The sequence below is a fragment of the Mus caroli genome, unplaced genomic scaffold (genome assembly GCF_978045245.1).
Source record: "Mus caroli unplaced genomic scaffold, Mus_caroli_1 scaffold_14, whole genome shotgun sequence".
Classification (NCBI taxonomy): domain Eukaryota; kingdom Metazoa; phylum Chordata; class Mammalia; order Rodentia; family Muridae; genus Mus; species Mus caroli.
Genome location: NW_028227269.1, coordinates 73046584 through 73072636, shown reverse-complemented (window position 1 = coordinate 73072636; position 26053 = coordinate 73046584). Strand labels below are relative to the sequence as shown.

The following is a 26053-nucleotide window of genomic DNA, read 5'->3' as shown; positions in this document are numbered from 1 at the left end:
GAAAATGGTGCCTGGTACTGGATAGCTAGCTAACCATCCAGGGTTAGTGAAGTCACAACTCTTGGAAGGGAATCTACAGTCACTACTTTACCAAAGCAGCATAACCTCTAACAATAATCTATAAACATTTGCCTTTATATTCATAGATAAACGTAGTCTTTACTCTTCCTCAAGGAAATTTCTCTTTGCAACAGAGACCACCACAGGAAATAACAACCAGTCAAAATGGACCTATCTACAAAACACTCCTATACCCAAGGGTCAGGAAACATTGTGGAGGAGGCTCAGAAATTTTGTAAAAACCAGAGGATCTGTAGAAGTTTGGCCCTTCTTCCTCTCATTCTCATGCTTCCAGAAATAAAACTTTGGCTCAAAATATATTTATAAATACTTTGGCTGTATAGCTAGGCTCTTCTCTGTCTAGATCATAATTTTAAATAACCCATTTATTCTAATCTACATTCTGACTCATAGTTGGTCACCTGTGGTCAAGAACCACTTTCCTGATGAATTAACACATACCTCCCACTATCCCAGAATCCTTCCTGCCTCCAGGATGTCCCACCTTGTATTTCCTGCCTAAGCCACAGGCCATCAAATTTATTACTGACAGATGCCACATTCATACAGACACAAGTTATTCTCTCTACAAGGATCAGAAAGTTTGCTGTAAAACCGTGTCTCCTTAGGAATGTCAGATTCTATACCATGAAGTCTCTGCAAGAGCACTGCCTATACGTAAGCCAAACAATGGTGACACTAAGAACCATGCCAAAGGAGACAGGAGAAAGCCCACAAGGCCTCAAGACTATACAAAGAAGTATAGGCAAGCAAGGAGTGATGAGAAGAGGAGAAATAGCCTTTCCTGAGAAAGAGCGCACCAATTTGTTATCAGCACCAAATGCTCAGCCTTGTAAGTGTGTGTGTGTGTGTGTGTGTGTGTGTGTGTGTGTGTGTAGCAATTAATGAAAACAAGAAGCCATGACATTGAAAAGGAGCAAGGAGTTAAATATGGTAGGACTTGGAGAGAGGAAATGAAAGGGAGACGTGACTTAATAATATTATAATCTCAAAAAGAATAAACAGTATTGTATTGCTATCTTTTGCTGCTTTGTCCTATTCTTAGTCCTTACTTTTTTGATTCTTGTTTTATTTTTCCAGTCAGAAAGACATCCCAGGAGACATAGATGTAGCTTCGCTAATGTCCAGCAAGAATAAACCTTCTGCACGGCTGACTTTACCTTGTAGCTAATCAAATAAAGCTCAGTAGCTATCACAACAAACAATGGAAGCAAATGAGGGGGAAACAAGGGAAGGATTTCTAAGTTTTGCTGACACACTACTGTACCTGTACTCAATAACTCTCTAGGAAAGGAAGACACAAAAGAAATGGTAACACTTGGCAAATATTTAATCTTTGATCTTGTGCTAGGATCCTATGAGATAATTATAAAAATAGGCTTTATCATGTGGGTCATTGAGTCTGAGTGATAATGTTCTCATGCCACAAGAAGGAAGCTGAAGTCATGAAAGCTCTCTCCAACATATCTCATGCCTTCTTAGTGTGATTTTCTCTGTGCTGTTCAACTGAGACATAGCAAAGCTTTTTGTGAGGACCAGTCGCCTTGTCACACAACAGAAAAACATAGATACACACACATGTATTCACAGACAAAGACACACATGTATACACACACATGCACACAGACACAGACAGACAGACAGACAGACAGACAGACAGAGACACACACACACTGCATGAAGCAAAAGCACAAAACACAAAGAAGAAGATATGGAGACAGAAATGGACAGACAAAAGACAAAAGGTACAGGGAGCATGAAATAGAGAACTCAAATCTGGACTTGTTCCTGGTTAAATGACTCTAAGTGGGTATTTTCATTTCTTTCCTTAATGTAACACAGATGCATTGTTGGTGACTAATGTGCTTAGCACACACAATTAGCCTTTCCCAACAAAAGAATCCTAGTATATGAACTACCAACCTTTTCAATATATAAAATTCTTACTGTGAGTTTTAGATTCTAGTTTCATTACATCAACACCTTCTTATACCAATCAGTGTTTCCAACTGAAAGCATTAATCTTTATATGTCAGTAAACCTATAATAGCCTTAGTGTGTTGAACTACCTAGCAGAAATTGAGAAGTTCACAACTGAAACAGTGGGTATAATTTTGGATACAGTGAGGAAAGCAGACAAGGGTTTGACTGGTGCTGAGGGCTCCACATTAGGCTTGAAATTTATCCTTAGTTTACACTGTGTGGAAACCTGAGTGTGTCCACAATGAGTACTCAATATACTCAATTCTGAAAGGTTGGTCATGTCATGCATGAATTTATTGGAGAACAAGAGAATTATCATTATCATCAACGTCATCACTATTCATTGAACATTTGTTAAGTAATTTCCCCAATATGCATTACATTTTTGACGCGCCCCCCCCCCCCCAGTGATTCATTCAAGAAGTAATAATATCATCAAGGGAACAGAGGTTTGGAACAGTGGGATCCTGCATATGTTATTAGGCTTGTTAAGAAGAGAGCTGGGTTTGAACCCAAGAGGCAATCACAAAGCAATTTTATTACTTTTCCAAACAGAAGGAAAGACAGTACAAAGACCTTTTTAGGAAAGAACAGAGCTTTCACTCCAAAAAAATTTCATACTGGGCCATTTTCATTCTCCATCTCATTCTTATAGGCAAAGTCCTGAGTAGGCAGAGTTCTGCCAGTCTTTCTGCATCCCATCACTGGTTCCAGTGGTCCCCATGTATCCACTGCCACATTCATTTTCTGTCACTTTCTATCTATCTAATCACTTTTGTCCTTATTGTGCCTAGTCTGCAAGGAAAAGCTACGTATCCTTTAAGCCATAGCTCAGAAGCATCTATCTTCCTTAAGGCTTGGTTTCTTGCAACTGTAGCCTCCCAGTGATCAGCTGTTTCTCAGGAGCTCGCCTCACTTTTCACGTGTAAGTGAAACCAAAACACACAGTTCAGTGTCATGCTTACCAACATATTTTTAAGTTATTGTAGCTTTGTAATGTTTAAGATACCTCTAGGTTACAATGAGGTTGAAAGGAAATGTACAAAAAAGTCTAAGGCAACCTTTCTATAGAGTACTATAAAATTAGTATCTTGTAAAACCATTCTGCAGACTGAAACTAGATAGTTGGCAGACTGAGTACCACCTACATGAGATTCCATAAGCTAATCTCTGCCTCTAGAAATGTGAGTTCTCCTTTGCATGGATTGTTAGTGAACTGGATTATGAAAGAACAGCCTAGGATATGATAAACATAGCTGGCTCACAAACTGCTTTGGAAAACAGCTTAATGTATGTGAATCCCATTCCTACTATGGAAGTAGGCATGACTCATAGACAGGAAATTTTCATGACTTAGCCAACTATACTTGAAATTCAGTGAATGAGATATGGTTATTAAGCAAGTGCTATCAAGTGGTTCTGACACAGATGCACCCTATGACTGAGTTCTTAGGGAAAATGGAAGGAAAAATGAAGACAAATTGTGATGTCAGATTGGAGCTTTAATTCTGGATCCATCGCCGATTAGTAGCTGTGCAACACTGGCTAAGGTTCATAACTTCTCTGAGCTTTAGCGTTCTTGTCTGCCCAGTGGGAAAACTAGTAATAACATTGTATGATTGTTTAAAGCTTATATTGAAGAATAAACAAATGTATCTATTATTAATTAAGATCTTAAGTACGGTTTTGAATTTTTCAGATCATGTAAAGCATATAGAAAAGCTAGAGACTCCGCTTCAACACCAGACTCTGTCTAAAAAAACATTAATAAGAGTTTATAAAACTCATGAAATGGAAATATTGAGTAGAACCATACTCTGTCTAATATTTTAATTATTGATTATATTTTAAAATGTTAGTTTAATATTGCTTTTTAATAAGCTTTTATTTTTCTCATGCTTACTATACAAAAATATTTAAGATATTTACTACCCTAGAGGCAGATTCTAAGATAGAGTTTAATTTAGCTAGCGTTATGGAAACGTTGGTTTCCCATCAGAGGAATTAGATATGTTTACTATTTTCCCTTTCAAACATAGTTCTTTAGAATTTCATATGTCTACTGGTTGGTGATCTTGCTTCTAGCAAGATATGCTCTACGACCCCTTGCAATGTCAAAAATCTGTTATAATTTTTGATCTCTCTTACCACCTCATGATCTAGGAGATTATATTGCCTATTTGCCTCATATGAGACATTTGTCATATGAGATGTAATATGAGCCTAATACAAGTGAGTCTCTTGTTATTAAACTGTATTAAACAATGAAGAATAACGGAGAATAATGGTGCATAATCTTTAGATGATTTTGTAGACATAATTTCTAAGTAATTACAGATTCACAGGAAGTTGCTTTGAGAAATGGACAGTCCCTTCACTCAGTACCCCTCAAGAGGATTATCAATGGGAGGGGAGGCACTTGGTCCTGTGGAGGCCTGTTGCCCCAAGGAAGGGGGATACTAATGGGGTGAGGCAGGAGTGGGCAGGTGGGTGGAGGAGCACCATCTTAGAAGCAAAGGGGAGGGGGAGATGGGGACGGCACAGAAAAGACCAGGAAGGGGGTCAACATTTGAAATGTAAATAAAATAAGTAATTAAAAAATAAAGTCAGTATCAACAGTAATGTTAGAAAAAGAGGACATCTTGCAGAGATAACAAAAACAGGGAGTGTGTGTTGGCACAAACCATCAATCTTATTCTCATCTCACAATTTTAAAGGCATTTGCTTGCTTCTGCTCATCAGTGCATGCAATAAATAGAATTGTTGCAGCCCTAAAGTACTCCCTCCTAGTATTTTATGTACCCTCAGCTACTATCCCTTTTCTATTCCCTAAACCAAGCACCCACTAACTTCTCTATTATCTTACTTCAATTATTTATGGGAATAGAATTCTAAATATATATTTTAGACTGACTTTTTAAATTGCCACATACTATTTGTACATTTTAGTCCAATTTAGTAGTCTCATGTTTTAAAGTTCTACTTATGAATAGAACACCCCATCTTTGTCTTCCTGTGTCTAGTTTATTTCATTGAACATTGTATTCTCTAGTTCTAACCATTTGCTTCAAATGCCAGGATTTCACGCTAGAATAATAAGCCATTGTACAATCTCTCCACATTCAAGTACCTTTTTGGATTGTTGCCTTCATACCTGGAACTTGGCAGAGTCATATGCTTGCTCTATTTTCAAGTTTGAGGAAGCTTCACTTGTTTCTCACAATGGCTGTCCGAATTTCCATCCTCCTCATCTTCATGAACACTTAGTTACTCGTTTTTGCTTGTCTTATAATTATCATACTAAATGCGGATGAAATCATACCCTTTTGTACTTCTGATTTACAGTCCCATTGTGGTTAATTATATTAAACATTTTTCTATTTGGCCCTTTGTATTTCATCTTTTGGGGTGTGACTTTCAAATCACTGGCCTGCTTTCAGTTGGATGGTGCATCTCCTGCCAGCTTTCTCTCTATAGTGTTTTTTACACAAGTGGAGAAAAGACAGCTTTGAAAATAATCGGTAATGGGAAGACTGGATCTCCATATGCAGAAGACTGAAATTTGGCCTTTCCCTCGAACCCTGTGTCGTATTCAACCTTAAATAGACCAAACATGTAAATGTAAGACTCAAAACTTCTAAGAAACTACAGAGAAAGTCTATGATAGTAGCACTCCACAACATAGGACTGGACTTTGACTTCTTTGACATGAAGCATTGGAAACAAAGGCTAAGAAGTAATAGACAATCGAGATGCTATTATACAGAACTCACAGGAGGAGAAACAAAAAAGAGACACCCTTCAGAAAGGGAGACAATTGCTGAGTATTAATTTAACAAATGAATAATACCCAGAATACTTAAATGGAATGGTAATGGCACATGCTTGTAATCCTAACATTTGGAAAGTTGAGGCAAAAGGATCATTGGTACGCCAACTACCCTGGGCTATGTCACAAGACCCTGTATCAACAAAAATGAAACATATAAATGCAATAGACAAATAAAAATTAACCAGGTCTTGAGAAAACCAAGATTCTAAGTTTCTTTACTTAAACCGTATTCTGGAAATTCCACCAGATTGTTGCAGGTATTAATATTCTTTTCTTGTGTTCATATACAATGCTCCATGCTTGCCTCTTCTCTGTGTTCATATACAATGCTCCATGCTTGCCTTTTCTCTGTGGTCAATGATAGTTCTTTATGGATGTATTACAAACTTGCTATTCTCTTCAGTGAAAAGTCAGTTCCTGTCTTTCCTTTGTGTTTCGAGTAGACTCTTTCTTAACTGCTGTGATTCTGTGTCTTACACACAAACCTTTGGTCAAGATGCGACTTGCAAATATCTTTACTGAGTCCATACTTCATCTAATTCTCTTCACAAATTCTTTAAAACATCAAAAGTGTTACTTTTAATGAGATTATTCCTGCCCCTTTTTAAACTGTGCTATCCTAGGTCATTTTTTTTTGTGGGAGGCGGGGGGACAGGGTACAGCCCTGGCAGTCCTGGAACTCACTCTGTAGACCAGGCTGGCCTCAAACTCAGAAATCTGCCTGCCTCCCAAATGCTGGGATTAAAGGCGTGCACCACCACTGCCAGGTTCTTTTTACTTTTCTTTTTTTGTCATTTTTTTAAAGTAAATACAAAACACATTTATCTACCCTGCTACAGATTAGATCTAGAATGTCCCTCTTTGGTACATGTGTGGCAAACTGGATACCAAGCCCTTAGTGCTATGGAGAAGTATTGAACCCATGGAGGTGAAAACTGGGAAAGGAAGATGGGATCCTAGGGATGTGCCCTCGAGAAAATGAGGTGCCCTTCCCTCCAGTTCATTCTGTCCTTCCTGACCATCATGAGGTAAGCAGACCCTTCTGCCACAGGAGCTCTAAGTTCCTTGGAGAATCTTCAGGATATTCTGCACAATCATGGTACTACAAATAGAAGTTGCTTTATACTCTCTTTTCCAATCTGAATTATTTTTATGGATTTTTTTCTTGTACTATCACATTGGCTTTAAATACCAGTATTTCAATAAAAATCCCAAGAAATGACACTCAATTCACTCTCAATCATGAAAGGACAGCATCTATTTCCCACTGTTAACTGTGACACTCACTGTAGTTTGTTTTGTGTCAGTTATGAGGATGTTTCCCCCTCTGTATTCAATAATAAAATGCCTATCATGAATCAGTCCTGTTTTCTGACAAATAATCTCTGTGTAATTGTATATGATCCTATGAAATGTTGTCCTTGCTCTGTTGATATAGAGAACCACATTAATTAAATTTCTAAAAGGAAGCCAGCTCTGCATTTTAGAGTAGGTCTCTTTGTTCTGATACATTAATCGTTCACACTTTATTGGATTTGCTAATATCTTCTTAAAGACATTTAGTGGAAGTTGAAAAAGACATCATTTTGCAGTACCATGTTCTTTCTTTGTACTGTGTTTGTGTGTTGGGCATTAAGATAATACTGGCCTTATAAAATGTGTTTCTTCCCATGAGAAGTTGATATTAATTATTCTTTAAGTCTTCACAAACATTCATCAGTGAAACTATTTTGGCCTGTAGTTCCTTTTGAGCCTTCAAGCGAAGCTGTTTCTTTAATGTTTATATGACAATTCATTTTATACTGCTCATTTTAGCTTAATGAAGTCCAGCCATTTGTGGTTTCCAAGTAAGTGGAATATTTTTTCTTCTTGGCTAACCTGGGAACAATTATGTGCCTGTTCATTTTAATCTTGATTTTAATGCAAAATCTGCTCAGCAATTACTTACCTATCTTTATGATGAATAAGGTTACCCGAACCATATTTAAAATTATTTTTGCTAATTTTTCTTCACCAGTCTTTTACAAAGTATGTTGGTGATCTTTTTATAGCTATGTATTATTTGAAATTCAGAGACAAGTATACAATGCATCTATAATGCATCTATAATTATCCATCCATCTCTGATTTTCCCCAGACCCTTCTTACCTTTCTCTCCCCCAACTTCATAACCCCTGATCCATTTAGTGATGCCCATGTGTGTAGTCATTCACAGAGGCATGGGCATCTTTAAAGCTCCTTTCCTCCCTCAGCACCTGCCAATGCCAGTAGCCCCTCAGCTAGGGAAGGAAACTTGAGTGTCTTCTTCCCACCATGTTAAAAGTTTTAACTGTCTTGATCATAGGTTGCTCTTGTGTTGAAAAGAATGGCTGCTTATGAGTTTGCATGTGCTGTACAAGTGACCTCAATTCTGACTGCCCACATCCCACCATAGTAGATACTTGAATAGATTTTTCTTCCCTCTCCTTTCTCCTTTTGTGATGTTGATGACAACTTCAAGAGATAGCACTGAACTCCACCTCTAGAGCCCTTCTGCTACCTTTACTAATTGACAGAATTTCTTTTAATTCCAATCCACATAAACATGGAACTATTCATTAAGGATCTAGAGATTTTGGCTGAGAGATAAGAGGTTCTTGATATAATGAGTATCTGTAGTTATTGTTTCAGAAACAGGTACTGATTTCTTATATTTAGCTATAGGTTTTCCATTGGTATTTGTCGCCTTCTGCAACAGTGTAGCTAGAGTGACAACACCCTTTTTGCTTCAGAGTCATACATACATGATTTTCATCCTAATACTTCTCTTTTTAATGTTGTAACTTTGGGAATTTTGACCCTGAGCCTGTGTTTACTTTGCTGATTGGTTAAGTTTGAGACTCGGGTTTACTCAGTAACCACCATTGTACCCAGGTCTGTGCTTCCTCTAGTTATGTCTAAAATTATTCCTCTCAGATATGTTATGAAAAATGAAGAATGCACTGTACAGAAAGAAGTATTCGTTTAGGAATATGTAAAATACTAATACTCCTCCATGGAGCTAAGTTTTAAAATATGTGCTATGTAAATGTTACTACTTTAGTCATATATCTGCTTGTGAACATGCCTAGGTTGGGTTTATCAATGACATGAGGCCTTGTGAAGAATTACACAAACTTTTCTCTATGTGCTTCTCAGAAATATGTGTGTATATATGTGCATCTCACAAATTGATCACATACAGTGATTTTTTTGTGTGTGTTTGTTTTTGTTTTTTGAGGGTTTTTTTGGGGGGGATATTTTCTTTATTTACATTTCAAATGTTTTCCCCTTTCCAGGTCTCCCCTTCGGAAGCCTCCTCTCCCATCCCCCTCCGCGTGTCTATGAGGGTGCTCCCCCACCCACCTACTCCCATCTTCCCGCCCTGGCATTCCCCTACACTGGGACATCAAACACCCTCAGGCCCAAGGGCTTCTCCTCCCACTGATATCCAGCAAGGATGTTCTTACCTAAGTTCCTTGCTCTCCATGTTCCTGGAAAGTACTCAACAGAAATATCCCAGCGTTTTTCCTTCTGCTTCAGTGGTACGGTTTTATTTCTCAGAAAAGATTAGGTATTTGTCAAATACTAAGTAAGCATATTACTTTTACAAATTGCTGACAAAAACAAAATCATAAAAAGCAACTGTCTACTTATTTCCATTCATATAAAGGATCCATCTATTTACATGCCTGCAGACCATCTTTGATTACTTAATTCTGTGATGATAGATGGAAACATATCCAGAGTAACCACCTGAAAGGTGATAAAAGCCTAATTCACAACTGGGAGGAAACATGGAGACCATGGTGGTTCCTGCATGACAGTAATTGTACACCTTCAGTGCTGAATTATGCAATATTTCTGCTTGTCTCCAACAAGCCTCATTTAAAAGACATCTTAGCCATTTATATATTCATATTTATTCCATATTGTAAATATGTTTTTAATTAAAACACAATCATATCACATTGCCCCCCCACCTCTTCCATCTAATCCCTCCCTGATACTCTCCCTACAAACTCTCCCATGATCAAGTTGATAACCTCATTTTCTTGTATTATCATCACATACTAGTCACACACGCACACACACACACACACACATACTCACATTCACACACACAGTCTCACACACACACAGGCACAAACACATACACTTACAAACACACAATAATGTGAGATAATATCATATCAGCTGCAAACAGGGTAATTTGACTTCTTTTCCTATTTGTCTCCCTCTAATTTCTTTGCCTTTGCCCCAGCTAGCGCTCCTAGAACTGTAAAGGAGTGGAAACAGTGGGCATCCTTGTCTCATTCCTGATTTAAATGATATTGCTTTGAGTATTTTGTCATTTGGGATTGTGTGGGCTGTGGATTTGTCATATATTACTGTTATTAGTTTAGCATACACTCCTCCTCTCTCTAGGACTTTTGTCATGAAAGAACATTGAGGTTTTTTTTTATTTGTTTGGTTTTGGTTTTGGTTTTTTGTCAAAAGCCCTTTTCCTCATCTATTGACGTGATCATGTGACTTTTATCTTTAGGTCCATTTATGTGTTTATTATATTTATTGACTTATGTCTGGGCTAAAGTCTGCATTTCTAGGATGAGGTTATCTTTGTCCTAGGTTAACTTCATCGTGGAGGTTGATGTTGACACATCCCTCAAGCATTTCATTGAATATTTTGTGTGTCTATCTTCAGAAGGGATGCTGGTCTGGAGTTTTCTCTTGTAGCTATTGTTTTGTCTTTACCAGGTATAGATATTAGAGTAATATTAGCTTCATAAGACCAATTTGAGACTGATCCTCCTGTTTTTATTTTTGAAGAGTTTAGAAAATATTGGTTATGGTTCTTCCTTCAAAGTCTGGTAGAATTCCACTATGAGTTCATTTAGGCCTGGACTATTTTCAGTTGGGAGGTTTTAATGCTCATTCAAGCTCCTCATTTATTGTGAGCCTGTTTATATTTTTGGTCTCTCCTTGGTTTAACTTGGATAGTTTGGATAAATCAAAAAATTCATCCTTTTTTTTTTTTTTAGATTTTTCCCACTAAACATAGTAAAAGTTTTAGAACTGAGAGCAGTATATAATGTATATATAAAATATGTTTATACATGTGGGGAGCAGGGGTGGTGGTAGTCCCAAGATGGCGCCTGGGACTGCAGCCAAGTCTTATGACTTGCACCTGACTTCCTCATACATCTGAAAATAAGCCACATCCATTGTGAGAGCTGTACAGGTGCACCATGGCACAAGATCAGGCCATTTGACGAAGGCCAATGAACTGAGATTATGCGGACTGGGCTGATGGGGGATGGTTGAGGGGTTATATAAGGGATTGCGATTGGGGGCTAAAAAAGATTCCTGCTTGCATGTTGAAAGGTTCCTGAATAAACTGCTTTGAGAAGAATGCTGTGTCGTCGCTCTTTTCTGCTGGTTGGAGACAGAAACGACAAGTGGTGGCCCATATGGGATCCTTCTCTTTGTTCAGAACTCATCACAGTCAGGGCAGCTAGCTGGTAAGTTTCCAGGTAAGTGGGACGAGTTAAGTTCTCAGATTGAGACTATAATGTTCCCTGGTTTGGAACAAGTTGCATCAAGCACCATGGGGAATTCAACCTCAGTTCAGACTGTTCGCCAAGCCCTTAAGCACTTATTGAAAGTGAAAGGAATAGGGTTGAAGAAAGAAACCTTGGAGAATTTTTTAAAAGACGTGGACCAAGTGGCTCCATGGTTTCCCGTGTCCGGACATTTTATGGTGCCCAGTTGGGAAAAACTAGGGAAAGACTTGAGATTTGCAGAGGAACAGGGGGTTTTACCAAAAGGGGTTTTGCCAATCTGGAAGTTAGTGAGAAATTACATAGAAAATAGAGAAAGATGTGGTGCAGAACTCCAGAGAGGTAATGAAGTGCTGAATCAGGTAAGAGAGGAGCGCTCTCAAAAATCGGAGGCAGAAGGGAGTTCTAGTGAGGGAGATATGTCTGAGGACGATCTAGAAAGCATAGCTGACAGTTTAGAGAAAGTGAAATTGAAGGTAGAGCCATCAACGCCTGGGGGGGGGGGCACCACACCAAATGCCCCTGATGGAACATCAGGATGCAGTCTACATCCAGAAACTTGGAGAGAACTGCGAGCCCAAATTCTTCCCTGTATTTCAGGATGCACAGGGCAGTCGCTACCATGCGCCGCTTGATTGGAAAATTATCCAAAGACTGGCTGGAGGGGTTCGTGAGTACTACATTAGCACCGCTTTTGTAGTAGCGCAATTACAGTCTTTGCATCGTTACTGCCTGACTCCCAGTGACTGGCAGAATCTGGCTTGCGCCTGCTTGTCACCAGGCCAATATTTAGACTGGAAGGCATTTTTCATTGAGTTTGCAGCAGAGCAAGCAGCAATAAATGCGGGTACAGGCCAGCCTGCCTGGGATCAGGATATGTTGTTAGGGCAAGGAAGATTTGTAGCAGCTCAAATAAATTATCCCATCCAATTTTATGAAAAGATCAATAAGATAGTAACAAAAGCATGGAAATCCCTTCCTAATAGAGGGGAAGTGAGTGGGAATTTAACCAAGATCGTCCAAGGCCCCTCGGAGCCATTTGCAGATGTTGTGGCTCATTTAGTAGAGGCAGGAGGCCGGGTGTTTGGAGATCCTGATACTGCTATGCCATTGTTGAAGCAGCTGATTTTTGAGCAGTGTACTAAAGAATGCAGGCAAGCAATTAATCCATATAAACACAAAGGGTTAGAGGTTTGGATGAAAATATGCAGAGAACTAGGAGGGCCTCTCTCTAATTCTGGTCTGGCTGCTGCTGTCATGCAGATATCCCAAGGAAGGGGTGGCCAGAAGAACAATAACTGCTTTAAGTGTGGGCAGCCAGGTCACATGAAGCGCCAAAGCCCACAGCTGAGTAGGTCAGGAAATCAGCGGCCTAAGATGCCTGGGATGTGCCCAAAATGCAAAAATGGGAACCATTGTGCCAGTGATTGTCAATCAGTTAAAGGATATTCTTGGACAGCCTCTTGATTCCAGAAATGGTGGTGCTCAGCCAAAACACTTGAGGAGGGCCCGCAAATATATGGGGCAGTAACCAAGGGATAGCCCAGTTTGAGACTTCCAATGCAATGGAGTCACCCAGGAGTAGTAAATTATTTAGGAGCAAAAATAACTGCAGAATTGGTGTCCCCACAAAAGATCCAAATTCGCACTGATACTTTATGTACCTTAAATGATTTTCAAAAATTATTGGGAGATATTCAATGGGTCCGACCCTATTTGTCTTTAACCAATAAACAATTGCAGCCATTATATGATATTCTACCAGGCAATACAGATTTGAATTCTCCCAGATATCTTACTGTTGTGGCCTGCCCGCAGTCCACAACACGAACCGTTCAACTGAGAATGGCAGTTCGCTGAAAAGAGAGGAATCTAGACGGGGCAGAAGAAACAATGGAGCCAAGACAACAAGTTCTGATCAAGGCTCAAATTTTACTATTTCCAGACACTCAGTTATAAAGGAAGGGGGAGGGAACCCAATATCCCGCCAAGTAACTCAGGGTCCAGTAGCAGGACGAACACGTGTGTGCCTCCAGGCAGCAAAGGCAGGTTCCAACAGTGGGCGTGGCAGGACGAATGAGCCGGTAGCTCCACCCTTGAGCAAGCAGGTTCCAGGCTGGGGGAAGGGAGGTCACATCTTACTAATGCTGCCAGAGCAGCTTTACTTTTAGTGGAGCAGAGCATTCAAGATGCTGCCTTGAAACATCGAGATGAGTCAAAGCCTATTACATTGTGTATTTTGCCAACAGAATCACAACCAAGGGGGTCTTATGGCAAGGGGCTCCCTTGCTCTGGATACATCCAAAGATTTCCCCAGCCAAAACATTTGTTTATTATCCTGCCTCAGTGGCTCAATTGGCTTTGCTTGGTATTCAGCAAAGTGTGCAATTTTTTAGCATTCCGCCAGAGGATTTGATAGTTCCATATAATGTTAAGCAGCTAGAAGTGTTATCAGCTACAGTAGATGATTGGGCAATTTTGAGGTGCAGTTTTCAGGGCCAATTTGATAATCATTTTCCCAAAGATCCAATATTATAATTGATTAAAGCTCATCCTGTGATTTTTCCTCACGTTACTTCAAAAAATCCTTTGCCGGATGCTCCACTTATTTTTACAGATGGTTCTAAGACAGGATATGGAGCAGGACCATCACCAGTAACCATACAATTTCTTCCCGCATCACCACAAGTTATTGAATTGCAAATTGTGATTAAGGTGTTTGAATTAATTCCAGGCCCTTTTAATTTGATTTCTGATAGCCAATATGTTGTTAATATGTTGCAATGTTTGGAGGTGGTAGGCAAAATTAATCTAAAATCTACCATTGGAAAATTAGTTCTTACATTGCAAGATTTTATCTTGAATAGACATTCACCTTTTTTTTGTGCAACATATTCGTGCTCATACCGGATTGCCCGGGCCCCTTGTAGAAAGGAATGATACTGTAGATAAAGCTCCTAAGGCATGCATGGCCTTTATAATTGCCTCACCTATTGATTTGGCACATGATTTTTATTCACAGTTTCATGTTAATTCCAAAACCTTATCCTCCCGATTTAAAATTTCTCGAGCAGAGGCGAGAGATATCGTGAAAATGTGCCAAACATGTGCCCCATTATTGCCTTAGATAGGGGTGGGGAGTCAATCCACGTGGATTGTGCCCCTTGCACCTATGGCAAATGGATGTTACCCATTTCTCTGATTTTGGAAAGTTAAAATATCTTCATGTCTCCATAGATACAGCTTCTGGTGTCATTTTTGCCTCCTTGCATACAGGAGAGAAGGCATTTCACGTGATTGGGCATTGCTTTGAAGGTTGGGGTGCTTGGGGACAACCTAAAGAATTAGAGACTGATAATGGGCTGGCTTATACTTCTGCCTCTTTTGTTTCCTTTTGTAAAATGATGGTTATCTGATTGACCCATGGGTTACCCTCAGGGTCAGGGCATTATTGAATGAGCCCATCGCACCCTAAAAAAATGCTTAATTAAACAAAAGGGGGAATTGCCTCTGCTGGTTCCACCCCTAGGGAGAGATTAGCCATTGCCCTTTTTACCTTGAAGTTTTTGAATGAAGACAAACATGGACAGGTCGCAGCCGAGCGTCACTTCAAACCTGATCTTTCTCCAAAAGGCATGGTCATGTGGAAGGATGTCTTAACTGGTTGTTGGAAGTGCCCAGCTGATCCAGTGTTGATTTGGGCGAGAGGGTCTGTTTTGTGTGTTTCTTCAGGATCATCGACAGCTGCTGTGGGTCCTGGAGTGGTTGACCAGAGCAATCCAAAATGAGCGGAGTGGGACAGCGTAGATGTTCTGGTGTTGTGGATACTTCCTGTGGTGATGACTGAAGATCCATGTTGGGGAATCTTAGCTGTGTTTCCCAAACCCATGCCATTGATGCATTCGGCACAAGTGTTCCCTCGATTTTTCACAGCTAATGCTTCGCTGCAGTTACCCTTTTACCATGGGATGGGGAAATAACGCCTGTGCAGGAACCGATGCAGCTTCAGTTGAAGGGATTGCTGTGCTTTCAAATGATTCAAGATATTTCTCAGAATAGTTGCTGTGTTCAAATGTATAATCAAACAGCAGCATGGTTTGATATACCAATTAATAGTTCTACTAAAGCTAATGCCACATGGATTCAAGGCATATGGCCTGCAAGTATTTTCAAAAGCAATGATACCATACCTCCCCAACCTAGATGGGCTCCCTTTTGCAAGGGTACCTGTGATTCCCTTCCACCATGGACTGGGTGTCAACCTAGAAAGGCAGCTTGGGCTGTAAAGAAATATTTTACCTTTTCTCCTTATATTAGCACAGTCCATAATAGCTCATTTTCAGGATATAATTGGACCTATCAAAATCCAGCTCAAGTAGGAGCTAGTAATCTTTTTAATGTGTGGTTGTTGTGTGGTGAGAATGGTAGTTGCACAGATCTTTCTCCTCTGAGTATGCTATTGGGATGGGCATGGGGTAATGCAAGATTTTATTGGAATGGGTCTAGTGTGTTTAAAACCTCTGTATCTTAACTTGCTGGAGGGCACAATGCTTCCTTTAAGGCTATGCCTGCTTGTTTGTGGCCTCCTTTTGTGTTTATTGTTTATAATGGTAGTTATGAGAATAATGTTGTTAATTGTAGTAGTGATATTTGTTATTATAGTATGTGCTGGAATGCATCTGAATATCATTTAGCTGTTGTTACTAGGATGCCTCGCTTTGTACCTTGGCCTGTTCAAGCTCCTTCTGCTATGACTTTGTTTAGACCTAGGAGGGAATTTTGGCATTACTGCAGCCATTGTCACTGCTATAGCAATTTCTGCCACCACAGCCACGGCTGTGGCCATATCCCTTACCTCTGTGGTACCAACTGCCACGGCTGTGAATAATTTATCCACGGGTGTTGCAGAAGCTTTGAATGTTCAGGGAAATATTAATAGCCAGGTGAAAGCAGGAATTTTATTCCTGAATCAAAGGGTTGATTTAGTTCAGGAACAAGTGGATGTTTTGATGGAGTTAGGACAATTGGGTTGTGAGTGAAAATATTCGGGACTGTGTGTTACATCTATACCGTTTGTGAATGCCAGTCGTACTGCTCATTTATCCTACAATATATCTCAGTACCTTACAGGAAATTGGTCTTAGCATTTTGATGGATTAGTTCGGGAATTGAAACAATCTATCATCCATATTAACTCCACCCATGTGGACATGTCCATGGCTGAAGGACTGGCCAGCTGGATCTACAGCTGTCTCCCGCTTGAAAGAGTGGGCCAGAATTGGTGGACTTGCCCTGTGTCTGATATTAATCAGCATCCTGGCCTTTTGGTGCATTTACCATATACAGTTTCATCAGTGCAGAACCCAAGACTTGATGATACAAGCTTTTGCAGTGGTGGAGACAGGACAGTCTCCTCAAGTGTGTCTTGGCATGCTAGAGTAGTAGTCAATGACAGGTAAGACTCCCTGGGTGTGTCACCAACCTAAGACAGGGATCAAACCAAAGCTGTTTGTCTCCCAATGATGGGTAACAGGCATTGCCGCAGGGAGCAACCTAAGACAGGCATTCTCTCTGTCAAAAAAGAAAAAAGGGGGAGATTTGGGGAGCAGGTGTGGTGGTAGTCCCAAGATGGCACGCGGGACTACAGCCAAGTTTTATGATTTGCATCTGACTTCCTCATACACCTGAAAATAACTCATGTCCAGCTCCAACCTTTGTGTCTGTAACTCCTTCCATGGGTGTTTTGTTCCCAATTCTATGAAAGGGCAAAGTGTCCACACTTTGGTCTTCGTTCTTCTTGAGTTTCATGTGTTTTGCAAGTTGTAACTTATGGACCATCTAGAGACTGCCATATCCAGGGATCCATCCCATAATCAGCCTCCAAACACTGACACCATTGCATACACTAGCAAGATTGTGCTGATAGGACCCTAATATAGCAGTCTCTAGTGAGACTACACCGGGGCCTAGCAAACACATAAGCGGAAGCTTACAGTCAGCTATTGGATGGATCACAGGGCCCCCAATGGAGGAGCTAGAGAAAATACCCAAGGAGCTAAAGGGATCTGCAACCCTATAGGTGAAACAACATTATGATCTAACCAGTACCCCGGAGCTCTTGACTCTAGCTGCATATGTATCAAAAGATGGCCTAGTCGGCCATCACTGGAAAGAGAGGCCCACTGGACTTGCAAACTTTATATGCCCCAGTACAGGGGAATGCCAGGGCCAAAAAGTGGGAATGGGTGTGTAGGGGAGTCGGGGAGAGGGTATGGGGGACTTTTGGGATAGCTTTGGAAATGTAATTGAGGAAAATACGTAATTAAAAAAAAGTTAAATTCAAAAAAAAAAAAAAGTCATGTCCATCGTGAGAGCTGCTCAGGCGCACCATGGCGCAAGATCAGGCCAATTGACGAAGGCCAATGAACTGAGATTACGTAGACTGGGCTGATGGGATGTGGTTGAGGGGTTATATAAGGGATTGCGATTGGGGGCTAAAAAAGGATTCCTGCTTGCATGTTGAAAGGTTCCTGAATAAACTGCTTTGAGAAGAACGCTGTATCGTAGCTCTTTTCTGCTGGTCGGAGACAGAAGCGACATATACATATGTACATATTTAGTATACAATGTACATACACACATGTATATAATATGACATATAATAGTCAGATAGGTTACTTGGGATTATTTTTTCTGATTGCCAAAACTTGCTTTGTGGTTTTCTTTTTCTTTCCCTTTTTCTTTTTCTTTTTCTTTTTTTTTCTTTTTCCTTTTCTTTTTCCTTTCTCTTTCTTTTTCTTTTTCTTTTTCTTTTTCCTTTTCCTTTTCCTTTTCCTTTTCTCTTTCTCTTTCTCTTTCTCTTTCTTTTTCTTTTTCTTTTTCTTTTTCGTTTCAGATTTTTGTTTGTTTGAGTGTTTTGTTTTGAGAAAGCTTCCATGTGCTAATCTGTACAATGAATATTCTTTGGAGGTTGGGTAAAAGATTCTGAAGATATCTGGTAAGTCTCTTTGCTGCAAGGTGGTATGTAATTATGAAGTTTCTCTGTTTATATTTTCATCCAGATGACTCATCTATTGGAAAAAGTAGGCTGTTACAGTCAATCTTTTTCTTTAATTCTATTAGTGTGCTTTTTACAAAATTGTATGCACAAGAATTTGGAATATACATATTTGGTATTGTTATATTTTCCTGATTGATTCCTTGATTAGAATGAGGTGCCCATCTTTGACTTCTGATTAGTTTTACTTTAGAGTCTATTTTTTTCTGATAGTAGAGTGTCGATGCCTGTTTACTTCTTATCCCACTTGCTTAGAATACACTTTTCTCATCCTTTCACTTTAATGTTGTGCCTATCTTTCAAGCTAAGACAGTTGTGTGGTAGACAACAGATAGGCTGCTTTTGTTTCTTAATCCATTCACTAACCTGTGTCTTTTGATTGGAGAGTGGAGGTCATTAATATTTAGCAGTATTATTAAAAATATGATAAGACTGCAATCATTTGAATTTTTCTGCTGGATTGTTCTCTTAGCTGTATTTTAATTTTCATTAATTTATACCTATTTTGTTTTTTTCCTTCTAGAGTCTATTGGCTGTGCTTATTTCTCTCTTCAATTCAAAGTATCGCTTCCAATATTATGTCTAGCATTTTATTGCTGGACAAGAATTTTTATGCTTTTAGGCATGAAATCCAAATACATTCGATCTATTTTTTAATTTTTATAAATTATTTTTAGAAGTTGGGGAGCTGGCTAAGTGGGAAAGCACTTTGCAAGTTAGCATGAGGACCTGGGTTTACATGATGAAAGCAGAGATAGGAGAAGCTGTAGAAGCTTGGGAGCCAACTAACCTGAGGTAATGCAGGACCAAACAACCATGTTTGAAACAGGGTGAAAAGGGAGGAACAGCAGCTGAGTTTGTTCTTTGTGCTGCACACATATGCTGTGGTACTCATGTTCATACACACACACATGTTCACACACATGTACATGTATGCATATAATATATATACACATAATATATACACATAATATATACATAGCACATACACATGTACATTCATACACACCATATATATATGAATATACATAACATACATATGCACACACTATATTTAGTCCTCAGAGGCAAATACATTATCTTGAAAAATGAATTTATATTTTACCAGCTTTTATTGCTAATCTTCAATTTTACATTGCATAATCATTTTTCAATAATTAAAGAATGACTAGCTGAATACGTTTAACCTAATAACAAGTTTGAAGCCTTTGGTTCCATTTTTACAGTTTTCAAGTTGACTACATATATGCATTAGGGCACCCCATCTAGATACCTCAGTTTGGTCATCTGCTCCCCTCTCTTCTTTTGTGTTATTTTTTATTTTGCCACAAAAACTAAGACATCACAAAGGATTGCTGTTCCCACAGGGCTCTGACGTGTGCCCTGACACAAGTTCATACATAATTCCCTTTACTTTTCTTTCTTTTCCACTAGGAAAGGGGATTCTAACGCCAGAGCTACTCCCACACTGATCTGTTCTTGAACTGAGACGTGCCAATAAAAGCCCACTTGCTGTTTGACAGGATGACCCTCATTTGTTTGTTTGTTTGCTTGCTTGTTTCCCAAGTCCAGCAGTATGTGATCTGTCTAGAATAATTCTCAAGTCCATAGGGGCAGAAAGAACAAACTGTACAATCACTACGTTGCTATAAAGCCCACCTCTCTACCTATGTTACTGTCAATTTGGTAGTGGACTCAAGGTCCTTCAGAGAACACATTTGCTTGATGTGGCTCTAAGCAAAATCTAAATATGGTTTCAGAAGCTTCCAAATAAAATTGAATATATTCTATTCATTACTTCTTCCTGTTTGCTTCCTTAGAATACTATGGCTTTATTTGCTGAAGTAAAGTGTCAGTCCTGTCTTGTGTTTTAGGGTTTACAAGCCAAATACATACTGGCCAGGGATGCTGGTAGCTTCCCTTGTTCTGCCTCTTCTGTGCCTTCAATATCTAGTAATGTCTTCTTTGTATGCTTACTGTATCCTCCCTCTTACTCACAATGCTCTCTCTTCTTTCCATGTAAAGTTTTTGTGTTCTCTCTTGTCTTTGTTAGGGTTTTACTGCTGTGAACAGACACCATAACCAAGGCAACTCTTATAAGAATAACATTTAACTGGGGATGACTTACAAGTTTAGAGGTTCAGTCCATTATCAATGCAAGAGCAGGGTAGCATTCTCCAAGCATGGCTCGGGAGGAGCTGCGAGTTCAACATCTTGTTCCAAAGGCAGACAGGAGAAGACTGACTTCCAGGTAGCTAGGAGGAGGAGGGTATTAAAGCCCACACCCACAGTGAGACACTTCCTTCAACAAGTCCACACCTACTCCAATAAGGTCACACCTCCAAATAGTGCCATTCCCTGGACCAAGCATATTCAAACCAGCATACCTCTTTTGTATCCTTTCTAAAAGTGGGAAGGCCCTGTTTAGTTGAGATTTTGGTTGGGTTACTTCACTGGAAGAGTTAGCATGGAAGAAAGGGAACCTGCATCTGAATGTAGATGGCATGTTCACTTCTCTGTAATTCAGTTTCTCCTGGGAAGTAGTCCAGTCTATTGTGCAGAAAATAATAATGACTTCTTTGGCGGATTCAGTGCTCTGCATCAGATGCAACTTTGTGGTCTACAGGTACATTTTAAAATAATTATCCTGTACTTAACATGTCAAAAATACAGTGTGAGGTTCTACACATCCCCCCCTTTTCCCCAGTAATTGGTTGCATGTTCATTTTTGTGTTTGTAAATCTTTCCCCTACCAGTACACTTCGAAGAAGAGCAGCTATTTTATCTGCAGAATTTATCAGTATCTTTGTGAGGACAAAATTTTAGCACACTCTACTAGGCATGATGCACCAAAAAAGCGATTCTGTGGATGCTCAGTCTTCCCCATACAGTTTAAATCAGAATGCCCTGTTTCAGGTTCTTTGTCTATATTTAGATGGGGTTAGAATTACAGTTCATACAAGAATAGGGAAGAAAGAGAATAGAAGGTGAAAGACACGGCAAGTGGAATTTCAGGTATTCTTATTACTAAGTTATCTAAATATTTTGTGATTGGCATGCCAGGTATAAAGTTTTAAGATCAGATATAGAAGGCAGGATGTTAGTAAAAATGGGCCAGTTTTATTGCTTTTCCAAAGGTCAGGAGCATGAGGGTAGGGATTAAAATGAAAGTCTCCACCTGTTCAATTCTATTCAATGCATATATGATATGCTACATTTCCTAAAACACTGAAGATAAAAGCCACCTAAGCATGGAATAGCATTCACTCTGTTAACCCTTCTGGCTAGAAGCAATACGAGCAAACTAGAGCTTCCTCAGAGAAGGAGAGAAAATAACTAGTTCATATAACCTAGAAAGGATAGATGGGAATTGTAGGGAAAGATTGGGTGGGACCAGGGGCTTGCCACCACCAAGAATCTTTTCAGCCCCTTCTATCTTCTCTCTTTTCTCATAGGACACTCTCGCTAAGTCCAGGAAAACCTTAAGCAGAAATGCAAAAGAAAAATCTGCCTCTACAGATCCAACTGGGACTTCTATGACAGTGAATTCTTGTATGCGCTAAGGTAAAACAACAACAGCAGAAATTTCAAACAAACAAAAAGCTGTTCCTGATGCAATTAAGTTAAAGCCTTGGAATGATATTATGAGCAAATACAGCTGAGTTTAATTTTGAGACAAGTTGAATGGGCCTCAGGATCCCAAATATTTGATCAAATACTTTGATGAGTGTTACTGGTTTTGGTTCTGAACTGGAAATCAAAATCTTTGTTCTCTTAGTTCTCAGATGTTTAGATGCAAATTGAGCTACATCATTAAGCCTTGGGTCTCTGGATTACATGTTGAAGATTACAACAATTCTTAGTTTCCATATTTGTGTAGATAATCTCCCACTGTAATATGTCTGTCTATCTATCTATCTATCTATCTATCTATCTATCTACCTATATATCTATCTATACATCTGTGTATATATCTATGTATCTATCCATTCATCTAACATAACCTTTCATCTATGACCTATGTACATTTTGATTTACCTACCCATGTATCTATTCACTTTTTACTGATTTTCTTTAACTAGAGATCTCTAATACTTGCATATAGTAGAGTGTGACTATATACATGGTTATGGAGGCTGAGAAACTCACAGTTCTCAGTTAGAAGACAGCAGTATAGTTTGTCCAGAATTTGAAGAGCTGGGGACCAGAAGCACAAAGGTCAGATAAAATTGAATGTTGTACGCAAACAGAATACCTCACTCCTTCCACTGAGTGGTTCTGTTTCAGTCCTCACTATAGGATGGTGCTGGCTCACATCTGTGTGAACAATATTTACTCAGAATCAATTGTCAATCTCTTCCCGAAATTCATTCACAGATACCTCTCACACAGATATTTTTTTACCATCTATTCAGGCATTGCTGAGTACAGTCAAAGTCACACTAAAAAGTAAAGGTTTTGTGTATGCTTGTTTGTGTGTGCATATGCCTACAACTTTTAATGTTTCCCTTGAATCAAGATTAATACAATTACATCAGTACCTCAATGTACTTTTTAAAATAATATGAAATTTTCAGGACACAAAACGAAAGCTAATATGTTTAAGTCACTTATTTTTCTGATTATTTGTACTATCTCATCAAATATAACAACATTATAATGGAAATTACTATCCCCATCTCACAGATGGGAAATTATAAGTATACTTTTAAAATGTTCAGTATACTTTCACAGGCTAAAAGTTGCTAATAAGTAACAAAGCTGAGATAAGAAGCTAACAATTGATGATATTTCACACAGAATGTAATATATGTAAAAATGTATTATGGGGTATTATTTATTTTTCCATCCACAATTAATTGTATTCTCTTTCATGTTCTTGGCTCTGGAATGCTCAGCTTAATAAGATAAAATCATTGAGGCACACTCAAATAGCTGTTGGAAATGAACTATTATTTCTAATTTTTAAAAAGTATTCAAATAATGAAATACATAAGAAAATAAGTGAAGTTGACTAATATTATCATGTGGCTGTAATAAAATCAGTGGTGAATCATGAAGGGAAAGAGGAGTTTGGACAGTAGACTCAATTTCTTCTCTTTTTTTATTAGGTATTTTCCTCATTTACATTTCCAATGCTATCCCAAACGTCCCCCATACCCTCCCCTCCACTCCCCTACCCACCCACTCCCAATTTTTGGCCCTGGCATTCCCCTGTACTGGAGTATATAAAGTTTGCAAGTCCAATGGGCCTCTCTTTCCAGTGATGGTTATACATCAGAAGGAAGATCAGCCAGGGTATGAGAAGTGTTCACTGCCAGTCACAGTGTAATAGAAACAAGACATTTTCTCTCTTCCATCTCTAAACAGGTCCCTCTCCCAAGGGCTGACCATATGTTCCAGAATATAAGTACCATACAAAATAAGAACAGAAACTAAAAGAAGGGGTTCATTTTAACCCCAATGAGCTAGAAATCTCTAGGACATTGTATTGGCTGCTTTTGTGTGTCAACTTGACACAAGCTGGAGTTATCACAAAGAAAGGAACTTCAGGTGAGAAAATGCCTTTATGAGACCCAGCTGTAAGACATTTTCTCAATTAGTGATCAAGGTGGGAGGCCCATTATGAGTGGTGCCATCCCTGGGCTCATAGTCCTGGGTTCTATAAGAAAGCAAGCTGAACAAGCCAGGGGAAGCAAGCTAGTAAGTAACATCCCTCCATGGCCTCTGCATCAGCTCCTGCTTCCTGACCTGCTTGAGTTCCAATCCTGACTTCCTTTGGTGATGAACAGCAATGTGGAAATGTAAGCTGAATAAACCCTTTCCTCCCCAGCTTGCTTCATGGTTATGATGTTTGCGCAGGAATAGGAACCCTGACTAAGACAGACACAGAATATAAAACAGTTCATTGTTTTGTTTTTTAACAATTAAGACTGTATGAAGCACTGCCAAATTTTGCTTTCGAGTTCAACACCACTGAGCTGAAGTCACTGTCAGAGACTTTATTACAGTGAAGTTCCTCACAGGGAACCTGACTCCTCCAACTTCCACCTTTAAACTTTAAATATTGTTTAAATATTTAAATATTCCACCTTTAAAATTTAAATACTTAAACTTCCACCTTCCAACTTTAAATATTGTTAAAATATTTTGTCATGCCAAAGGTTTTCTTTGGTAGATCAGACAAACATTCTTTTTTTTCGCTTAACTTGTTTCTGAATCAATTTCAATTAATAAAACAAAAGCCTTGCATTTACAATGTAGAAATTCAGGCTAATGACACCAGCAGAAGGCTTGCCCTGGGACCACATGCCACCTGATTTAACAGAGTGCTGTAATTAGAAGTGTATACTCCCAGAAATGAAGAGAATATCCTCGCCATTAGCAGCTACCTTTGCTGTCAGCAGCATAAAGGAAGACTTAACATATTTAATAACTCATGCATGCAAATATACAGTATATTATTCAAACCTCATGGAAATGAATTATGTCCCATCATCCACAGGGCTTACTTTTACTGTGATTAATGCACTTCTAAGTGTTTCTAAGTGAGCTTCAATGAAGGATAAAACTTCAGTGTTTACATTCTATGTATGTTTAGCTACCTTGAAATCATTTTTTGTGTGTGTGTGTGAAAATTTCCAATATGTCTCGTCATCACTTTAAATCAAGCCCGCCCTTCTTAGGCATCTCTTGACCCATCATCTTCTGCAAATGCTTTCACTAAACCTCGAACCCAAATTAAAGATCATGCAAAAAGCATACAGGTTGAGTTTGTGTCTTAACACAATAAGGATATACTAGCCTTGTGAGATAGGTACAGGGGTAGGAAACATATGATCAAACAAGGCAATTTAAGATCAAGTCCTCTTAAATTTATGTGGTGTGTTCATTGGTTGTTTGCTTATTGTTTTATTTTGAACTTTTGAGGCAAGGCATCCTAAAAAGCTGTAGCTCAGGCTAACCTCAAACTCACAGTACAGCCAAGGATAACCTTGAACTCCTAATCCTCAGACAGAAGGCTGGAAATACAGTTGAACTATAACGCTGGTTTAGATGTTGCTTGATAAGGCAACTATTTAACTATCCTAAGAATCGATGCGCTCAATACTCTGATCAGCATTCTTGTAAGATACATATTAGATAAAAACTTGTCTTAAAGCCATTCCAAGTAATTGCCAGTAACACGTGTAATTTCTTTAAAAAAAAAAAAAGTTTCTGGTACTAAAACGCAGGGAAAATCAGTAACGGAAATCCCCAAATCTTGATATCTTTGAATCATTACTTTAAAAGTTATTTTTGAAGTATAATTTTTAGATCCCTCAACAGATGCCAGTGTTATAGAATCTTCAAACTTGATGCTAATTTTGTTTCCATAAATTTTCTAAAATAGAAAAAAAGTTTAGCAGGGAACAAATGTTCTTCTTGGGTTCTTGCCTTTACATTAACAACCACAGGTTCCAAGAGAGCAGCAGAAGCCGCTTCCCAGGAGTGCGCAGGCTTCAATGGAAGCTTTTATGA

The 26053-nt window shown here is 39.0% G+C and overlaps 1 protein-coding gene across 1 annotated transcript; it reads left to right on the top strand.

Annotated features, from left to right (window-relative positions):
* The first annotated feature begins 11991 nt into the window (after positions 1–11991).
* LOC147001258 (igE-binding protein-like) lies at positions 11992–12942 on the top strand. The gene has a single exon (XM_085830101.1). It carries the CDS (start codon positions 11992–11994, stop codon positions 12940–12942), a length of 951 nt encoding a protein of 316 aa, XP_085686227.1.
* Positions 12943–26053: the final 13111 nt, after the last annotated feature.

Bases quoted from the DNA above. Each gene is read 5' to 3' on its own strand.
- LOC147001258 (XM_085830101.1), top strand. From the start codon at position 11,992: ATGCCCCTGATGGAACATCAGGATGCAGTCTACATCCAGAAACTTGGA.